The sequence below is a fragment of the Marmota marmota genome, unplaced genomic scaffold, assembly GCF_001458135.2.
Source record: "Marmota marmota marmota unplaced genomic scaffold, marMar, whole genome shotgun sequence".
Taxonomy (NCBI): Eukaryota; Metazoa; Chordata; class Mammalia; order Rodentia; family Sciuridae; genus Marmota; species Marmota marmota.
The window spans coordinates 34,160,922-34,177,510 of record NW_025999990.1 but is presented as its reverse complement, the minus strand read 5'-3'; the positions used below and the strand labels follow the sequence as shown (position 1 = coordinate 34,177,510).

The window sequence follows — 16,589 nt, the reverse complement described above, 5'->3', positions numbered from 1 at the left end:
ATATTCATATGATATCACTTTTCTATGGCTTTTTTTTTCTTCTGCATAGCTGGGAACTGAACCCAGGGTCCTGTGTATTCTAGGCACGTGCTCTGCCACAGAGGTACATCCTATACCCTGACACAATTATTTCTAAATAACTGTATGATCAATGTCAAATTTTGATGTTAAGATGGAAACAATGGATTTTACAGCAGAGGGAAAATATACTGTACCTGTTGAAGAAAAAGTGGGAAAGGACCCAAGGAATTCTCCATCATGGAACAAGGAATAGGAGCCCATCTTCTCTTGGCACGTTTTAGAACTTTTTCTTTAGAATGTCTTCTCTTTTGAACCTCAATTTAGAAGATAGAAATACATCAACAAATAAAGTCAATGACCACTTTATTCTCAAACATTAGAAGTCAGACACATCTTCTCTCATGAGGATTAGCTGGGGAGGTATAAGACAATAGTGCTTGAAAACCAAAAGGAATATCAACATTGCATAAAGAGAATGGAAAAAAAACAAATAGCTGCATAGCTGTGATGACAATAATCCTTTTTGAGAGAATAACTTGGAGGAAATGTGGAAGAAAGAGAGATGGAATTGGAAACCTAGAAGCAAAACTAAAAAGAAAATGACTGTTGTCACATTGCCATGCCAAAACACAGGAGGAGGCATATGCAAAGAAAAGAAGTGAGTATGTGCCCTTCCAAATTTAGCATAAGCATCTTCCACTCACCAGCAACTAAGCAGAGCCAGGGGACCAACAAAGAGATCTGTGTCAGAATGAGGAGAGAAATATGGTGACACCTCTCAATTACTGCAGTAAGGAACGATCGATGATGAATTGAAGACACCTTGATTTTTGGTGTCACAAGATAATAAGCATGCATGTGGTCCATCCTCCTAAAACAGCCATCTATTTAAGACTACAAGTTATGCTAAGATGCACGAGAAAAAAAGAAACATTTTTCTTTACTAGAGACAGAGTTTCAAATTTTGCTTTTGGAAATCCATGCTATAGTAAAGACCAGCAAATGTTTCTTTGTGTCTAATCTCAAATTCTCATGCTGTAGCTTATCCCAATTTCTCCTTTCATGTCCTAAATGAGAAGGAATACAACCTTTAACAAACTACCTTATACAGCCCTTTTTCACTTACACACTGTTGTTTCATTGTTTTCATTATTCAAACCAATCTATTCCATATCTTTTCTGATTCCACTTCTACCCTGTCAATATTATAAAACCTAAAGATGAGACATCATTATACTTTATTCATATTATTTTCATATACCTGTGTTTCTTTCTCTAAAAGGACAGATATTTCCTTCTCCTCTTGGCTGTCCGTGTTAAAAAGTAATATGGTAAAACTCCTTGTTTCTGAGGACAGGAGAACAGCATTGGTTGTATAGACTGAACCATCTTCTAAAATTTGGAAATCAGGATCACTTGAGTGAATGATATTTGCAGATTTAAAGCACTCCTCCAGGTTAACTGTATAAAATAAACATAGCAATCATTTTTAAGGTGAAACACAATGATACATAGTTTTAACAGTAATGCATGCTTGTGTAGGAAGCCACTTAAATTACACTCCCACTAGTACATTTAGCATTTTTAAAAGGACATATGAGGCTGGGTGCCATGGCATACACCTGTTAATCCCAGTGGCTCACGAGGCTGAGACAGGAAGATTGCAAGTTCAAAGCCAGCCTCAGAATAAGCAACTCAGTGAGACACCGTCTCTAAATAAAATACAAATAGGGCTGGGGATGTGACTGAGTGGCCCAGTGCCACTGAGTTCAATCATTGGTACCTGCCCCCCAAAAAAGGATATATGAAACTATGTGGGCTACACTGTGCATAAACACAAACATCACTTCTAATGCTTATTTTATTTTATTTATTTATTTATTGGTACTAGGGATTGAACCCAGGGATGCTTAACCAATGAGCCACATCCCCAGCCCTTTGTATATTTTATTTACAGACAGGGTCTCACTGAGTTGCATAGGGCCTCTCTAAGTTGCTGAGGCTGGCTTTAAACTTGTGATTCTCCCGCCTCAACCTCCAGAGCCGCTGAGATTACAGGTGAGTGCCACTGCACCTGGTTTACTTTACATTCTTATTTTAAAATGTCTGTCCTGAAACAATGTTTGAATGTTTAAGCCAACAATGAAAAATGTTTTTATTAACTGAAATTAGCTGTAGAGGAATACATAAGAGTACCTGAAGTATGTCTAACACAATCTAATTGATTAGAAGCAGTGGTTCTTAAATTAAAATATCACAGAACTCATAACATCTATTGTGAAATACTCATCAAATTCTGTGTTCCCACTAGTTTGATCTTTCCTTATATAAGTGAGTTATGTAAAAAGCTTAAGCAATAAAAAACAGTACATGGAAATAAAATATAATAAGATGTCAAAATATTTCATGATGAAAATCCAAAAACAATATCTTTAAATTCAAGAAATAGTTTCAATATATTTCTCAATTTCTTAGAAGCATATTTAGCCTATACCATATCTTTCAACTAATATTAAAATTATTTTATTACTCAAGCTAAAACTTTTTTATCTTCAAATAATTGCACATTTTTAAAACAAAGACTAATATTCTGTCACTGACAAGATACAAGGATTAAAAATGATAAAGGACTGTTAGTTTTAACTATTCCCTAATACAGTTATAGTTTTAAAAATTACACTAGCTTTTAACAGATCACACAAATTAGGGTAATTACATACTTTTAGTAGTATCTTACCTCTGCCAACAAATTTTTCAGCATCTAATTTGGAAGGAACATGTAGTATCACCTGTTTGCAGGCGTCACAGGCAAATGATAAGATCTATTAAAAAAACAAATCCAGACTATGCCTTAAAAAGATCCTTTTAATGAGTACATTGTTTATATAAATTTTATTTATATTTTAAGTAATATACACTTAATTACATAGATAAAATATTAGATATGTAAATATATGTATTGCTGCATAAAATTTATATAATTTTGAATCCGTTTATATAAGTAAGAAATCAGAAGAAAATGTTATCAAAGGGGTGAATGAAACATGAAAGTCTTATCTCCCTCCTTCACAAAGCACATAAACTCAAGAGAATTATGTACATTCTTAAGCTTTGTTTCCTATTCTATAAAATTTATTTACTTGTAACAGCACTGAATAACTTAGTGGGTTTAGTAAGGATTCAACAACCTATGTGGAGAGTACTTAAAACTAAAGACAGTTCTAAAGACAGCACAGGGATATAAATAGGAATGAAGAGTAAAAATGAATTTAATGAGCCAGCAAATTGTTGCAGTAAATTTTTAATCGACTATGAGCTATGATACCAAACCCATTATCTCCAAATGGTGCTTTTAAAGAAAACACCATGGAGTGATCTGGTGAGTATTTATGTATAATTACTTCACACAAACAATGCAACTTTTCGATATGGGAACTTACTGTGAAGATGCATTTTCTCATAAGTCAAAGTTAATTTAAGGTTATTTCAGAAAATAGTTTTACTTAATAATTTTTTAATGATTTATGATGAACCCATCCCAACATATATTTGAATATGTAGAAATTTAATTCTGTTCTCTCTGAAACTTGACAATGGCTGCTTCTGAAATGTTTACATTCTTTTTTCCTCAGTTTTCAAAGGCATTTGACCAAAACCAAAACAAAACACAGCTAACAGACATTTACACTGTGTTATTTACAAAATTCATAAATATGAGCTATTACCATCTAAGTTTAGAAGGAAATTTTTTATTTGCAATGCATACTAAGGAACCTGTAATCATGCAATTTCCATAACATATAAAGGATCAGATAAGAGATTGTGTTTTACTTGGAAGTTAAAGATGGACACAATGAAGAGGTTGTATTTGAATTGAAAATTAAAAGATGAGAAGAATTTCCACTGGCAGCAAGTTGAGAGCTAGTAGGAGCAGGATCAGATGATTCCAAGGATTCTAGTTAAAGGTGATTGACAGAATACATCCTTATTCGTTCAGCCAACATTTATTGGTTGGTAACTAGGTGTTCAACAGAGTCAAAGGCTATAGGTAGTGAACAAAGCAAAGTTCTTTTCCTCGTAAAGATTACATTGTAATAAGAGGCAAAAAAATAAATATACAAATCTCACATAATCCCAAGGCAAAGAAAGATAAAGGTTATGAGGAAAATAGATCAGAGAAAGAAGATGACAAAGAGAAGACCAGAAACCTAAATGAAGTGAGGAAACAAATGAGTTCCTAAATTGGGGAAGTCTTCCAGGTGGGAGTAAGAACAAAGGCCCTAGAAGAGGACTTCCCCAGAACCCATGGTAATCCTGCAGAGCGAAGAAAAGGATGGGGAAGAATGAGGAGATAAAACAATGGTCAGTCAGGGCATATCATGTAGAGTCTAAAAGGCCAGGGTAAGAAACAGGTTTTGTTTTAATGCAAAAAGAAGCCACAGCAGGTTTAGAGCATGGGGAGTGGTAAATACATCTGCTAAGTTTGTGGAGAACAGATCATGAATAAGGAGAAAGTGGAAGCCAACAGGCCAATTAGGAGGACATGACAGGACTCTAAGATGGACAATGGTGAAGTGGATGAAGGCAATCATGGTGGAGAAAGTGAAAAAATGGCTGGATTAAGATAATTTGGGGAGGAGGGTGTAGTGGCATCCTGGACATCCATTCATTCATATGCTCAGCAAATATTTATATTCATGATCCACATGAATTGTTCAATCTCAAGGTAAGACATATTTGTAATTTCAATAAAGTAGAGAATACCATGTCAGGGAGGTACAAGACACTGTGGAAAAGTGAGAGGGTTAGGTATAACCTGGGCCGAGAGCCAGATTAAATTACCTGAAAAGTGGCTATAAGTTAGCCACGGCAAGAGCAGAGCTTAAATTCAAAATACAGAAACAACATAATATAAAGTCCCAAAGATGACACAGACCTGAGAAAGAAACCTAGAATGGCTGATATGTATAATACAAAGAGGAAGAGGTTTAAAATGAATTCAGGATTTAGGTGAGGAATTGCTGGGAGCCATTAGCCAAGTAGGTATGACAATTTCCTTGCCAGCGTACCCCATGTTGCAGTGACATTGAATGTAGGTGACCTTGCTCAAGGACCAAGGCGGATTAGGGTGTTCCCGGTTTAAGATAATCCTGTTTAGGGTGTTCCCAGTTTAGGTTCCAGGTTTAAGGTTTAAGATTATTCCTGCTGGGAATAGGGTGTATCCTGCTGCCTGAGTTCCCCTTGAGTTCTCACGGGATTCAGAGTATTTTTTGAGAGATAGAAGCCCAGTGGAGGTGGATTTGGGCAGAGAACGTGGATTTGGGCAGAGAACATGGATTTCCCCAGAACGTGATTGTAGACGGCTGGTGTGAGTTCAGGAATAAAGAGTTGCTGTTTGAATCTACAAGCTGTGTGGTGGCTCGTGATTGTGTGCCCAGCCAGACTGCGGCATTTGTGCCCAGACAGACTGTGGCAAGGAATAGTTTCTAAATGATGTCAACCAAATATATGAATTTTTCTCTCTAAAGATAATAAGAAATCAGTGGCACATGTCTGTAATTGCAGCAGCTTAGAAGGCTGAGACATGAGAATTCCAAGTTCAACGCCAGCCTCAGTAATTTAGTGAGGCCCTCAGCCACTTAGTGAGACCCTGTCTTTAAAAAAAAAAAAAAGGACTGAGGATGTAGTTCAGTGGTAAAGTGAACCTGAGTTAAATCCCCAATACCAAAAAATAAAAATAAAATAAAATAATAATGAGAAGAAACCAAAGATTTGCTTCAAGCAAATAAATTGCATTTGCATCTTTATATTTGAATATAAGTCTGAGCAAAGTTCAAAATGGATGGAGGGAACAACTTTCATTTCTAATGCAGGCAGGTGAGGTAAAACTCCAAAACAAAACTAACCAGAAATGCTGGATAACATATTTTTAAAATATCTTAAACTATCCAAAAGCTAACAAAAATAATAAGGAATTGCTAGGCAAAAACTGAAGATAAAGCTAGAACACAGATCAATAAGAGGAACCCAGAAACAAATTCCAATCTGCAAAGATTCTATTCTAATTTGCTGACTTCTACAGAGAAGGAATGAAATCAAAGCAGAGAAATCACCAACAATCAAAAGACCGTTGCCACAGTAGTCCGGGCTTCCCAAATGCTAACCCTTCATTCTAAAGCTGAGCTGAAAGAAAATTAGACCTTGTGTGGATTTCTGATCCACATTCACAGCACTTGCTTGGTCTAGAATCCTGGAGCCATGAATTGGGCCTGGCATGTGGTTACCACCTAGTGACCTAAAGGTACTTGACCAAATTCAATATCATTCTTATCTTTTAAAAAGCCTCAAAATCTAGGAATCAATGAGTGCTTCTGCAATGTGATTTTTATATATTATAACCAATGGGAATAGCACCAGAAGCAACTCCGCTAAACTTACAAGCAAAATAGACTTTCCAAGCTCATCATATATAGTTCACATTACAATGAAGGTATATTAGGCAAGAACATATGAATTGCAAAGGAAGAGGGGAAATTAAGGCAGCAGAAGTAACTATTAAAATATAGACAACATTACTCTTCGTACCCATAAATAAAACCAGTTAGATGACATGATAAGTCATTTTCAAAAGCAATAAAATAATGTTAGAATGCCAAGTAAGGAAATTAACAAGAAACTTGCAAAACCCATTTGAAGAACACCTGAAAGTATTTCTTCAGGTCATAAAAGTAGAATTGCACAAAAAGAAAGAAAGAAGTATCATTATCTCAGATTGGAAAAATCAACAACATAATACATCAGTTCTCACTAAGTTAAATCATAAATTTTATGATCCAAATAAAACCCAAAGCCTCAACAGAATATTTCCTGAAATTAAAGAAGTTAATTCAAAATGTCATAGGAAAGATTAAAATTAGACAGAAAAATTATGAAAAAGAGGAGCCACAAAAGAACATTAGCTCAAACATATATTAAGAGATTCTATAAAGTCTCAATAATTAAAATAATGCAGTTATCAGTAGGAGAATAGGCAGATATTAGAGGCATGAATTGGAAAAGATACAGCAATTCCTATTTGCATTTGATATGACTGAATACAGTCATTTGAAAAAAAAAATTTAATGTCCTGGTTCACATTGATTTTTTCTTTTTTTTTGGTGGTGGGGGGCAGTACCAGGTATTGAAGTCAGAGGCACTCAACCACTCGGCCACATCCCAGCCCTATTTTGTATTTTATTTAGAGACAGAGTCTCACTGAGTTACTTAGTACCTCCCTTTTGCTGATGCTGGCTTTGAACTCACGATCCTCATGCCTCCAGTCTCCTAAACTGCTGGGATTACAGGTGTGCAACATAGCATCTGGCTAATTTTTTCTTCTTAATTTATACAAACACTTTATACTAGACTAGCCCTTTAAAATATGGTTTGCAAATACTTTGTTCAATTTATCAACTACATTTTAACTTAAAAAAAAGGTTTATGGTGTTTCTTCTTTGTTTAGTTTGTATTTTTTGCTATGGAAACTGTGTTTATGTGTATGTGTGTGTTTTATATAACTGATTTTCCCAATTTTAAAAACAGCTTTTGAAGTAAGTCATAAATGGGCCTACTTGTTTGTCTGTTTGTTTACTTATTTATTTCAGGACTAGGGGTTGGATCCTGGAGCATGCTCTCACTGAGCTACATTTGCAGCCCTTTTTATTTTCATTTTGAGGCAGGATCTCGAAAAGTGGTTAAGGCTGCTCTTAACTTGGATTCTGGCAGGGGATCCAGGTGGATTATCCTGACACAGCCTCCTAAATAGCCAGAATTACAGACATGCACCATCATGTCCAGCTTGACTCCAAATTTATAAGAATTCATTGTGTTTGCTTATATAACTCACATGCTATCATATTTTACATTTAAAAATTTCATCTATTTAGTTTTCTATAGTGTTATGCATAAAGCATGAGTTCTACTTTATCTTTTAGCCAATTTCTAATGAGTTCAGGTAGTGTTGTTCTTATTTAATAACATCATACATATTAGTGACATGCCATGTATTATAAAAAAGCTTTTCATCTAGTCATACACGACTTTATTGTGTATGAACATAGTATCTGCCACAATTATAGAGTAATTTATACTTTTTTCCTACCAATTCCATTTTGGTATTCTATTGTTATACCTTCCCACAGTAAAATAACATACCAGGCTTATTCACTGTGACATTATTTGTAATAGTAAAAACTCGCAGCAGAAGTGATAAATACAAGTAAACAGATCAATGAGATACCTTTGAATGCAGAGTTATCAAGAGGGGAGGAAAGCAGTAAAGAAGAAAAAATAAACAGCTTCCAGTCTTCTACTTGAGGAGAAAGGCATATAGGAGTGCCATACATTGAAACATAGGACACTAAAAGAGAAGCAACATTGTCTGGGAAGACAATGAATGCTGCATCACACCTAGTAGGTAGACATAAAGGCCTATTGTTCAGTGATGACATCTGAACTAGCAATTTAGGATTTGTTGATATCCTAAATATCATCCTTATGATATTTTAAGCAACACAAGTGAATGAAATGGTCTAGGTAAGGGTGTCAATTTCAAGGAATAGGACCTAAAATAAGGCCAGAAGAAAAAAATCACCATTTAAGATTGGAGGAAAAAGCAGTCAAACTCATGGAAGCAGAAAACAGGAGGGCGTTTGCCAGGTGCTGTGGTGTGGAGAAAATAGGGAGTTGCTTATTAGGTATAAAGTTTCTGTTATATAAGATGAAAAACTTCTAGAGATCTGCTGAACAAGATTGTGCTTATATTGAAAACTGCACCATCAGCACACTTAAAACATTGCTAAGAGGGTAGATCTCATGTCATGTCTCTTTAAACACACACACACACACACACACACACTAGTGGAGAAAAAAAAAACAGTTAGCTTCAGATTCTGAGTGATCAGAAAGGTCAGAAAAGGGAGGTGGGGGTGAATTTCAAGAACACAAATGTAATCTACAAAGTGGCATTGTACAAAGAATGGAAAGTGTCTCTTATTTGGGTCAGGGACATCCCTGGTGGCCTGAGAGATCTCTGAGAGGCTTCATTAGGTGTTTAAGCATAAGAAAGTTTAAGTGGTTAAGATATGTAGGAGGTGAATAAATATTAGGAAGTGGGGAGAAGCTGATTTGCGGAATGGTGAAGGATTACTAAGTTGCATGGGAAGGCCACAATGTAAAGGGTGCCCCACCCCTTAATGTCATTCTTACTTAATATCTCACACTTAGTCTGCACACATTTCTCACAACCACACCAACCACCTGAGGCTGCCAGGACTTTGAACAGATATGCACTACAACATGGAACAACGACTTGGGGGACAAACACTTGAAAGTACAATGAGGAGTTCAGGCAGGGCCAGATTTCTCTTTGCCTCACTCTTGGCCTGTCAAACTCTGAAACTAAGGGAGATCTTGGAAGGGAGGGTGGATTCAATTTCAGTTCATTCCCTCAAACTGTGCTTTCTTCTATAAAGGATCTAAGATGACACACAGAAAGCTTTGAGTGCAGATATCTGCAAAGCAACGCTATTTACTGTGGTACCTGAAGCATACCTTTTCCTTTAAATAATAATGACTAGTGGTTTAAAAGGAAATGACAATTAAGAACCAAACCAAAAATCATCTCTTTGTCATCAGCAATATATTTTGTGACCGTTATTTATTTTTAGTTTCTTCAACTATAAAATGTTAACTGCTATGTGCTAAATTATTAATAATGCCCTGGGGATTTTGGCTAGGGGTTTAAAGTCCAAAAACGTTCTAATAATAGTAAAACCTACAATTTAAAAATTTAGAAATCCTTTGTGAAATCAGGGTAGTGAAGAGGAGGTTATTCGAATATTTCTGCCCCTCAATTCTACCACTCCCAGAAGGAATCGCTCTTCCATTGTTCTCTGAGGTCCTCCTCCTGTCTTTAAAAGTTGACTTGCGCCCAAGCGGAAAGCTCAACACGAAAGGGCAGTTTTGAGCACCTTTTCGCACCTTGCCGAATTAAACTTTTTTCGTTTTCTGGCAGGAAACCCAGGAAAAGCCCCGTCTGGGGCACCTTTGATTCCAAATTTCCTCAAGAGCTCCTTCCCCACTTAGGATTTCTGCGAGTTCAGACTCTCCCGCGAAATCCGGTCTTTTCTGCCTGAGAGGGAGGAACTGTCCTGTCCAAAATAAGGCCATCTGCTTTGGCTCCCAGCTCTGGGAAGGAGTGAAGTCGACGTTGTTGTACGTGTGGAAGAAAAAAAAGTTGGAGCAAGGGAACGATAAGTGGGTGGGATCCAGACGCCTCTGGGAACCAGAGATCAGTACCAGGATGACCTTTCCCCCCAATGATGTGGGGGACGGAAGCTTCCTATTCAAAGGGTAACCTAGTGTCCGCCTAGGTGCCTGTCTTCAGGAGCAGAGTGGAACCTCTCCTTTTCCCTAAGATCCCCCACATAGATCTAAACGCACACCAAGATCAATACCCACCCCCCCCGCAAAGACCAGGAGTCCCCTCTTCCACCCAAGGACACTCGCTTTCAGTGGGGTCCGCCCAGCGGCTGCCCTGTCCCTGGCCTGAAGCCGGCACTGAGGCCGAGGGGATGCGCACTCCCCAGACTTGGGAGAGGCGCGCAGAAGCAACCTTGGCGAACCCGGCTCCCCGGCGAGCACCCAGAGGCTACGCTTTTGGATGGGCGTTCGCAGCTCACCCCTCCCTCCCGATCTGCTCGCGCTGATTACATCTACCCCAGACGCCCTTCCCTCCCCTAGGGATCCGGGCGCCCGGGTCGCGCTCCTCTTCCTGTCTGCCCTCCCCCCACCCCCTACTCCATGTTTAGCAACCACCACTAGGTCCCTTAACTCCAGCTTCGCTGGCCAACCCCAGCTCCCCAAGTTTCTCCCTTCTTCCCAGGGGATCGTACCGCCCTCCCCAAGCCGGTGGCCTCGGCGGCACTCACTGAGAGGGTCAGCAGGAGCTGCCGACAGAGGGCTCCGATCCTGGAGCGTGTGGGTCCAGCTGCCGCCATGGAGAGGATAGGTCCGGTCGCCGGCCAAGGCACCCGAGGGCCGGGGTAGGAGCGCTCTGCCGGGTGAAGCGGCTGCAGGCTGGGCCCGCGCAGGAGTGCGAGGCGAAGCGGTGCTTTTCTTAGTTTTTCTGAAGCGCCTGCCTCTCTCCCAAGGGGCTTTTCCTGTGGCCGAGGGTGGGGCTCCAAAGACACCGATCAGCCCCTCCTTGCTATTTTCTTAAGTCTTCATTTCTTTAAGAACTCAACAGGTGGGAACTCCCTTGGGCCGCCACCCTTTTACCTGTGCTAGGTGTTTCTCACCAGCGGACGCCACCTATATGCCCCATCTCCCCCTCCCCCGCCCGGGTGTCCGCCCGGCTAGATTAGCGCTGGCCCTGCCCAGCAGAAGCCCTGACTGTACAAAGACTCACTCCCCAGCTTGCTGGCCGCGCAGGCCCCGCCCAGCCCACTGCCCTCGCAGTCCAACGAGGTCCCTGCCCTGGGGGCAATTAGACCCAAGAAAACAGCCCAGAGCTGGAGAGTTTGCATTATTTGTCACTGCTGCCTATCACCCACCTATTACAGGGTTGACTCCAGGGAGGATTGTGCACTCATCTTTACTGGAATAAAATGCCTATGGACATCTGATTGAGGTTCAGACAGGACTTTATCTGGACACATCATTTTTCAGGGTCTCTTGTTTTAGAAAGTTCCTGGCCTGACAGTGATAGGAAAAATTTGCCGTAACTTAGGGATCTAAATAAGTAAAATTAAGGAATCTGGACTACAGGAAAATAATGAAACCAAAGGTGAATTACTTTGGGAAACGCATCCTCGGAGATCCTAGATCTGAAGTCCTAGGCATTGACTAAATGTAGGCTGCGTTATTTCCTCCAAGAATCTCCCCTGTCATAAATAAAGCCAAGCCAAGTCTATCCCACCAAGTTTCAAATTTTCTAATTTCAGAAACCAGAAACTTTTCTATATTGGACTCCTGAACATTGTCTCTCTCTTTACTGCCATCTAAAACTGTTCACGGTGAGAAGTGAAAAAGAATGGGGTAATTGAAATTTTGAATTGAAGTGCACTTAAAGTGGATGAATTATTGCAGTACATAACCAGGAAGATTAAAGTATACACGCTGTGCACTTTCAGCTCAGAAAGCAATGACATGGCATTCTGACTCATCCTCCTGAACTTCTTTTCAATTACTGACTTAAACCAGGTAAGTCTGACCACAAAGGAGAAACTTCTAACATTTTGTTTGGCTTAAATCTCCTCAGGGATATTTGGAAGAAACTTGTTGGTAAAGCCAACCATATCACTCACATCATTCCAATTCTTGAACATGATGACCATGGTAACACTATTATGCACAGAGTCAAACATACCCATACCGTACTATTGAGCACACATTCAGATTCAAAATTAATGTCCGACAGTGCCTGGGTTGCCTTGTATGTCTTCTTTCCATGATATGTTTATTAGCCAATGCCACATAATGAACTAGACCATTGTCTCCACATCTATAAAATTGTCATTGAGCCTTTGCTAGTAAAATCAGCCTGGCTCATGAGCATGAGACTGGAATTGCCATCCATCCATTTCCGTATTTTTAAATCCTTTTTTTATTGCAGGTATGACTTCATAAATACCCCTCATCCTGTTAATGACTTAATGATGACATCATGGTCTCTAGCGTGAAGCTTTTCAGAAGTAAGAAGCAAGCTAGTTTCAGGTTCCAGAAATCTACTCAGACTGTCATCATAGCCTTTGACAATAGAATGTTTCCAAACTCCTGCCTGTCCCTCAGCCTTAAGGATGGCTCATGTTTTTCCTCATTCCAAAGAAGGCAGAGGAGAATTTGACAAGAAGTCATCATAGATATTTATTGTCATCTTTCATCCTAGGTAACTGACTGGGCAATTAAAATGGTGGTTTTTGTTTGTTTCATGATAAAAATTTTTTAAACAAAAGAATGAAATATAAATTACTCTAAATAACAAGCCCTCAACTTATTGACTGTATTTTGATTAGACTGTATAGCCACTGAAATGTATTCCTCTATTAAATAGGTTTGAAGCATCTGACATAAGTTTAAAGAGATAATGAAACATGCGTAGATGTGATTCTTTTTAGGAATGTCCTTTGGCTATGAATGTAATTCCACTGATATGAACAGGTTTTCCATTGCACTAAAATAAAAGGTGCATCAGACCAAAGCAAGGAGCAACTTTCTGTATGTCTTGAGCTGCTCCAGTAACCTCTTAGGTCTTAGCACTTTGATTCGTTAAAAGATTTCCAAAATATTCCTAGATGCTGTCTGTTGTACTTTCCACATGCAAAAGTAATCTACTGAGAATGCTTATGAAAGGTTTATAGAGAAGTTTGGCTGTTTTTATTTCATAGACATCATAGAAAGGCAGAACCAGAGGGTCCTTAAAGAGATGAAAAGTCTATAGTCCAAGGCGTATGGACCAAGTCTATCCCACCAAGTTTCATAATTTTCTAATTTCAGAAACCAGTAACTTAATATATTAAGGACAACATAAAAATCCCACTTACCACTGATGTACACATATGGGCTGCTCTTACTGAGCCACATGATTCCTGCCAGTCCTTGCCCTCTGCCAGACCCTCTGGAAGAGGGACTCACATGGAAAGATGTGGTCATTAGAGGAAGTCTGTCTCTGGGTGAAACTCAAAAGCAAGAGAGACACAAATCTAAGGGGGAAAAGAAACAAGATTAAAGGACGTTGTATTTAAAGGTGGAAGTAGAGATAAAACAGGCACAATTATTCACCTCCAAGAATTGTCACAAGGATTAAATTATATGTAGCATAAAATATATTCAGAACAAAACCTGGAGCATTCTAAGTGCTCCCTAAGTCAATCACCACAGGCGTCTCACTTCCCTGCACTGTGTACTTCCATGCATCTGTGGCCCTCCATCACCCACCCTAACTCCTCCTTTGTGACCCTGTGTTTTCAGTACCTCTCTACCAGTGGCTCTCTGTCTTGGTCTCCTATTGAACTTTAGTGTTAAGTCACTCATCACTCCCAAGTCCTTCAACTCCCTTTCCCTTAACACTGATTCCAGACCATTTGTGGCAAAGTTGACTTAGCTACAGATCACTAAGAAGAGATTTTTGCAATTAGTGTCATTTTTTATGACACCAGTTGGTTTGTACCAATTCTTAAAAAGGAATCCTTTCCAATGTGAGAAAAATCTTTAAATTTTTGCATTTTCCAATAAGTGAAATGTTTTCTAATGCTGTGCATATTTCTTAGAAACTTGATTTTCAAAATTGACCTCAATGAAATATAGCATATGCAGATCTAACAGTGTTGCTCTGTAATAGAGTGCATACTTAGCATGAGGAGGCCCTGTATTTAATACCAGCGCAAGAAGAAAAGGAGAAGATGGAGAAAGAAAAGACAGAAACATAGTGTACTAATCAAATGAACTTTTGATTATATTTCAAAGTATATTTTTAAAATAAATGAATGGTAAAGTAAGAAATAAACTATAAATCAATCCTTACAATTAATATTTTATTTAGTAGACACTGAGTAGAATCAAGCTACTGACAAGTTCAATGAGAGTTATCAAAATCACAGTAAAGAGTAGAGAAATTACTTCTGTTTTTTTTTTTTCCTTTAGCACAGTAGGGAAATTATTGATTTTATAGTTTGGATATGAGTTGTGTCCCCCAAAAGCTCTATGTTAATGCAGGAATGTTTGGATATGAGTCCAGCCCAGTTTAAATGGAGTGACTGGTTAGTAACTGTAGGCACATGGGATGTGGCTGGAGAAGGTGGGCTGCTGTGGGTGTGCCTTAGAAGGATTCATCTCCCTTGTGGTCTCTCTCTCTCTCTCTCTCTCTCTCTCTCTCTCTCTCTCTCCTTCTTGGCTGCTGTGAATGGAGCAGCACTCCCCCACCAAGCTCTTCCACCATGATGTGCTGCCTCACTTTGGGCCCTGAGCAATGGACACAGTCAACCATGTTCTAAATCTCTGGAACCTTGATCCAAAATAAATGTTGCCTCCTCTAAGTTGTTCTTGTCAAGCATTTTGGTCACAGCTATGCAAAGCTGACTAACACAATTGCTTAAAACTTTTCAAACTATCTAGAAAGGAAGCGTATTATAATTCCCAATACCTAACGATGATGTAATGCTTGATGAGAAGGAAATGCTTATTACTCTAATTTGTTTATTTCACATTGTAGATGTATACTGATTATCATAATATACCCCATAAAAATACATACAAATATTATGTCTCAAATGTTTTTTAAAGGCAATCAATAAATGAATGAATTCTGAAGCAACTGAATTGAATAAGAGTGGAGAAAGTTCACCATGTCTGATCTACCATGAATAGATGTAGTTGATATGTTCACATGCTGCTTGCCTTCCAGAGTGCTATGAAAGAATATGTCCTTAAAATTATGAAAAGTTCACTGATTTTACAAACTAACTAGTCTAACAGATATTTATTGAGCATCTGTTATGTCTTGGGCTTTGTTCTGGACACTGACAATGATGTGATAAACAAGGCAGAATGACACCGGACCAAGGGCAGCACTTAAGAATGATAAAATAGCTAGGCAGGACAAGAAGTATTATCTACCTGAGATTTAGATCATGTTGACTTCTTTGGGAAAAAGCAATTAATAAACAGCATTCTATAAATATGAGCAATTACCAATATGAAAATTTTTTGTTCATATCTCTTTGTGGATCATTAATTGTTACTCTCTTCTTAAATGGGTTCAGAGATGAGAAACACACTGGACAGAGAACATATTCTAGAACATTTATGTTCGTGGCAATTGAACTGCAGCATCTTCCTGTTTTCTTCTTTCCTTGCAGCTGTGGCTGTGCATTCTCTGGGTGACTGTGTCATTTTGGCTGCTAGTCCCCTAACTTATAAATATCTCTGTGCCTCTAATACCACCACCCACATGTGTATTGTTTAACATCCTTGCAATCATGAAGCTCCTTCTCCCATAAGTGCTGTGTATGTACTCTTTCCTCTGCCTAGAATCTTTTTCCACCACTCTGGCCCAGTTCACTCCCATTCACCTTACAAATGTCACTTATTTTCTTCTCTGGTCAAACTCATTAAATGATTGATTTTCATTTAAAGTATTTGTTCAGTTACAATGTTAAATTTCTTTGTCTAATTACTTGATTAATAGCTTTTTCTTTCTCACCAAAGACTGCATTTTCACTACTGTAGTACTCTGTCTTTTGGGGGTCCACCCATGTCTCCCTTGCACTATCGTGATTCCCAGTACATAGCAGACAACAAGTATTTGTTCAAGGAGTATGCAAATGGAAAATGATTACAGGGCTAATGAACAGCCCAGGTTGTAAACATTTTTTGGAAAGTCATTCTTTGCTTTTCATTTTCTACTTTCAATGTTTGTTGACATTTTAGAGTGATGCCCAAGGTCACATTTAGCAGGGTAAGAATTCTTTAATCTGATACCAAACATAATGGACATGTAGTAGAATGTATTTGATACAATGGGAGATGGG

At 38.6% G+C, this 16,589-nt stretch overlaps 1 protein-coding gene and 1 long non-coding RNA gene across 3 annotated transcripts in view; one reads left to right on the top strand and one right to left on the bottom strand.

Moving 5' to 3' along the window:
* Positions 1–11,421, bottom strand: part of Dsc2 (desmocollin 2) — a 33,389-nt gene extending 21,968 nt beyond the window's left edge. For both annotated transcript variants that reach the window (XM_015482462.2, XM_015482461.2), the window contains exons 1-4: positions 10,992–11,421; positions 2,759–2,843; positions 1,283–1,482; positions 216–335 (exon numbers count right to left, since the gene is read on the bottom strand). In XM_015482462.2, coding sequence (XP_015337948.1) covers positions 216–335; positions 1,283–1,482; positions 2,759–2,843; positions 10,992–11,060 — 474 coding nt within the window. In that variant the 5' untranslated portion in view covers positions 11,061–11,421. The remainder of the gene's footprint in view (positions 1–215; positions 336–1,282; positions 1,483–2,758; positions 2,844–10,991) is intronic.
* Positions 11,422–11,453: 32 nt separating this feature from the next.
* LOC125617744 lies at positions 11,454–15,402 on the top strand. Its single transcript, XR_007348844.1, has 2 exons — positions 11,454–12,264; positions 12,677–15,402. It is a non-coding gene; the product is annotated as an uncharacterized LOC125617744 (long non-coding RNA).
* Positions 15,403–16,589: the final 1,187 nt, after the last annotated feature.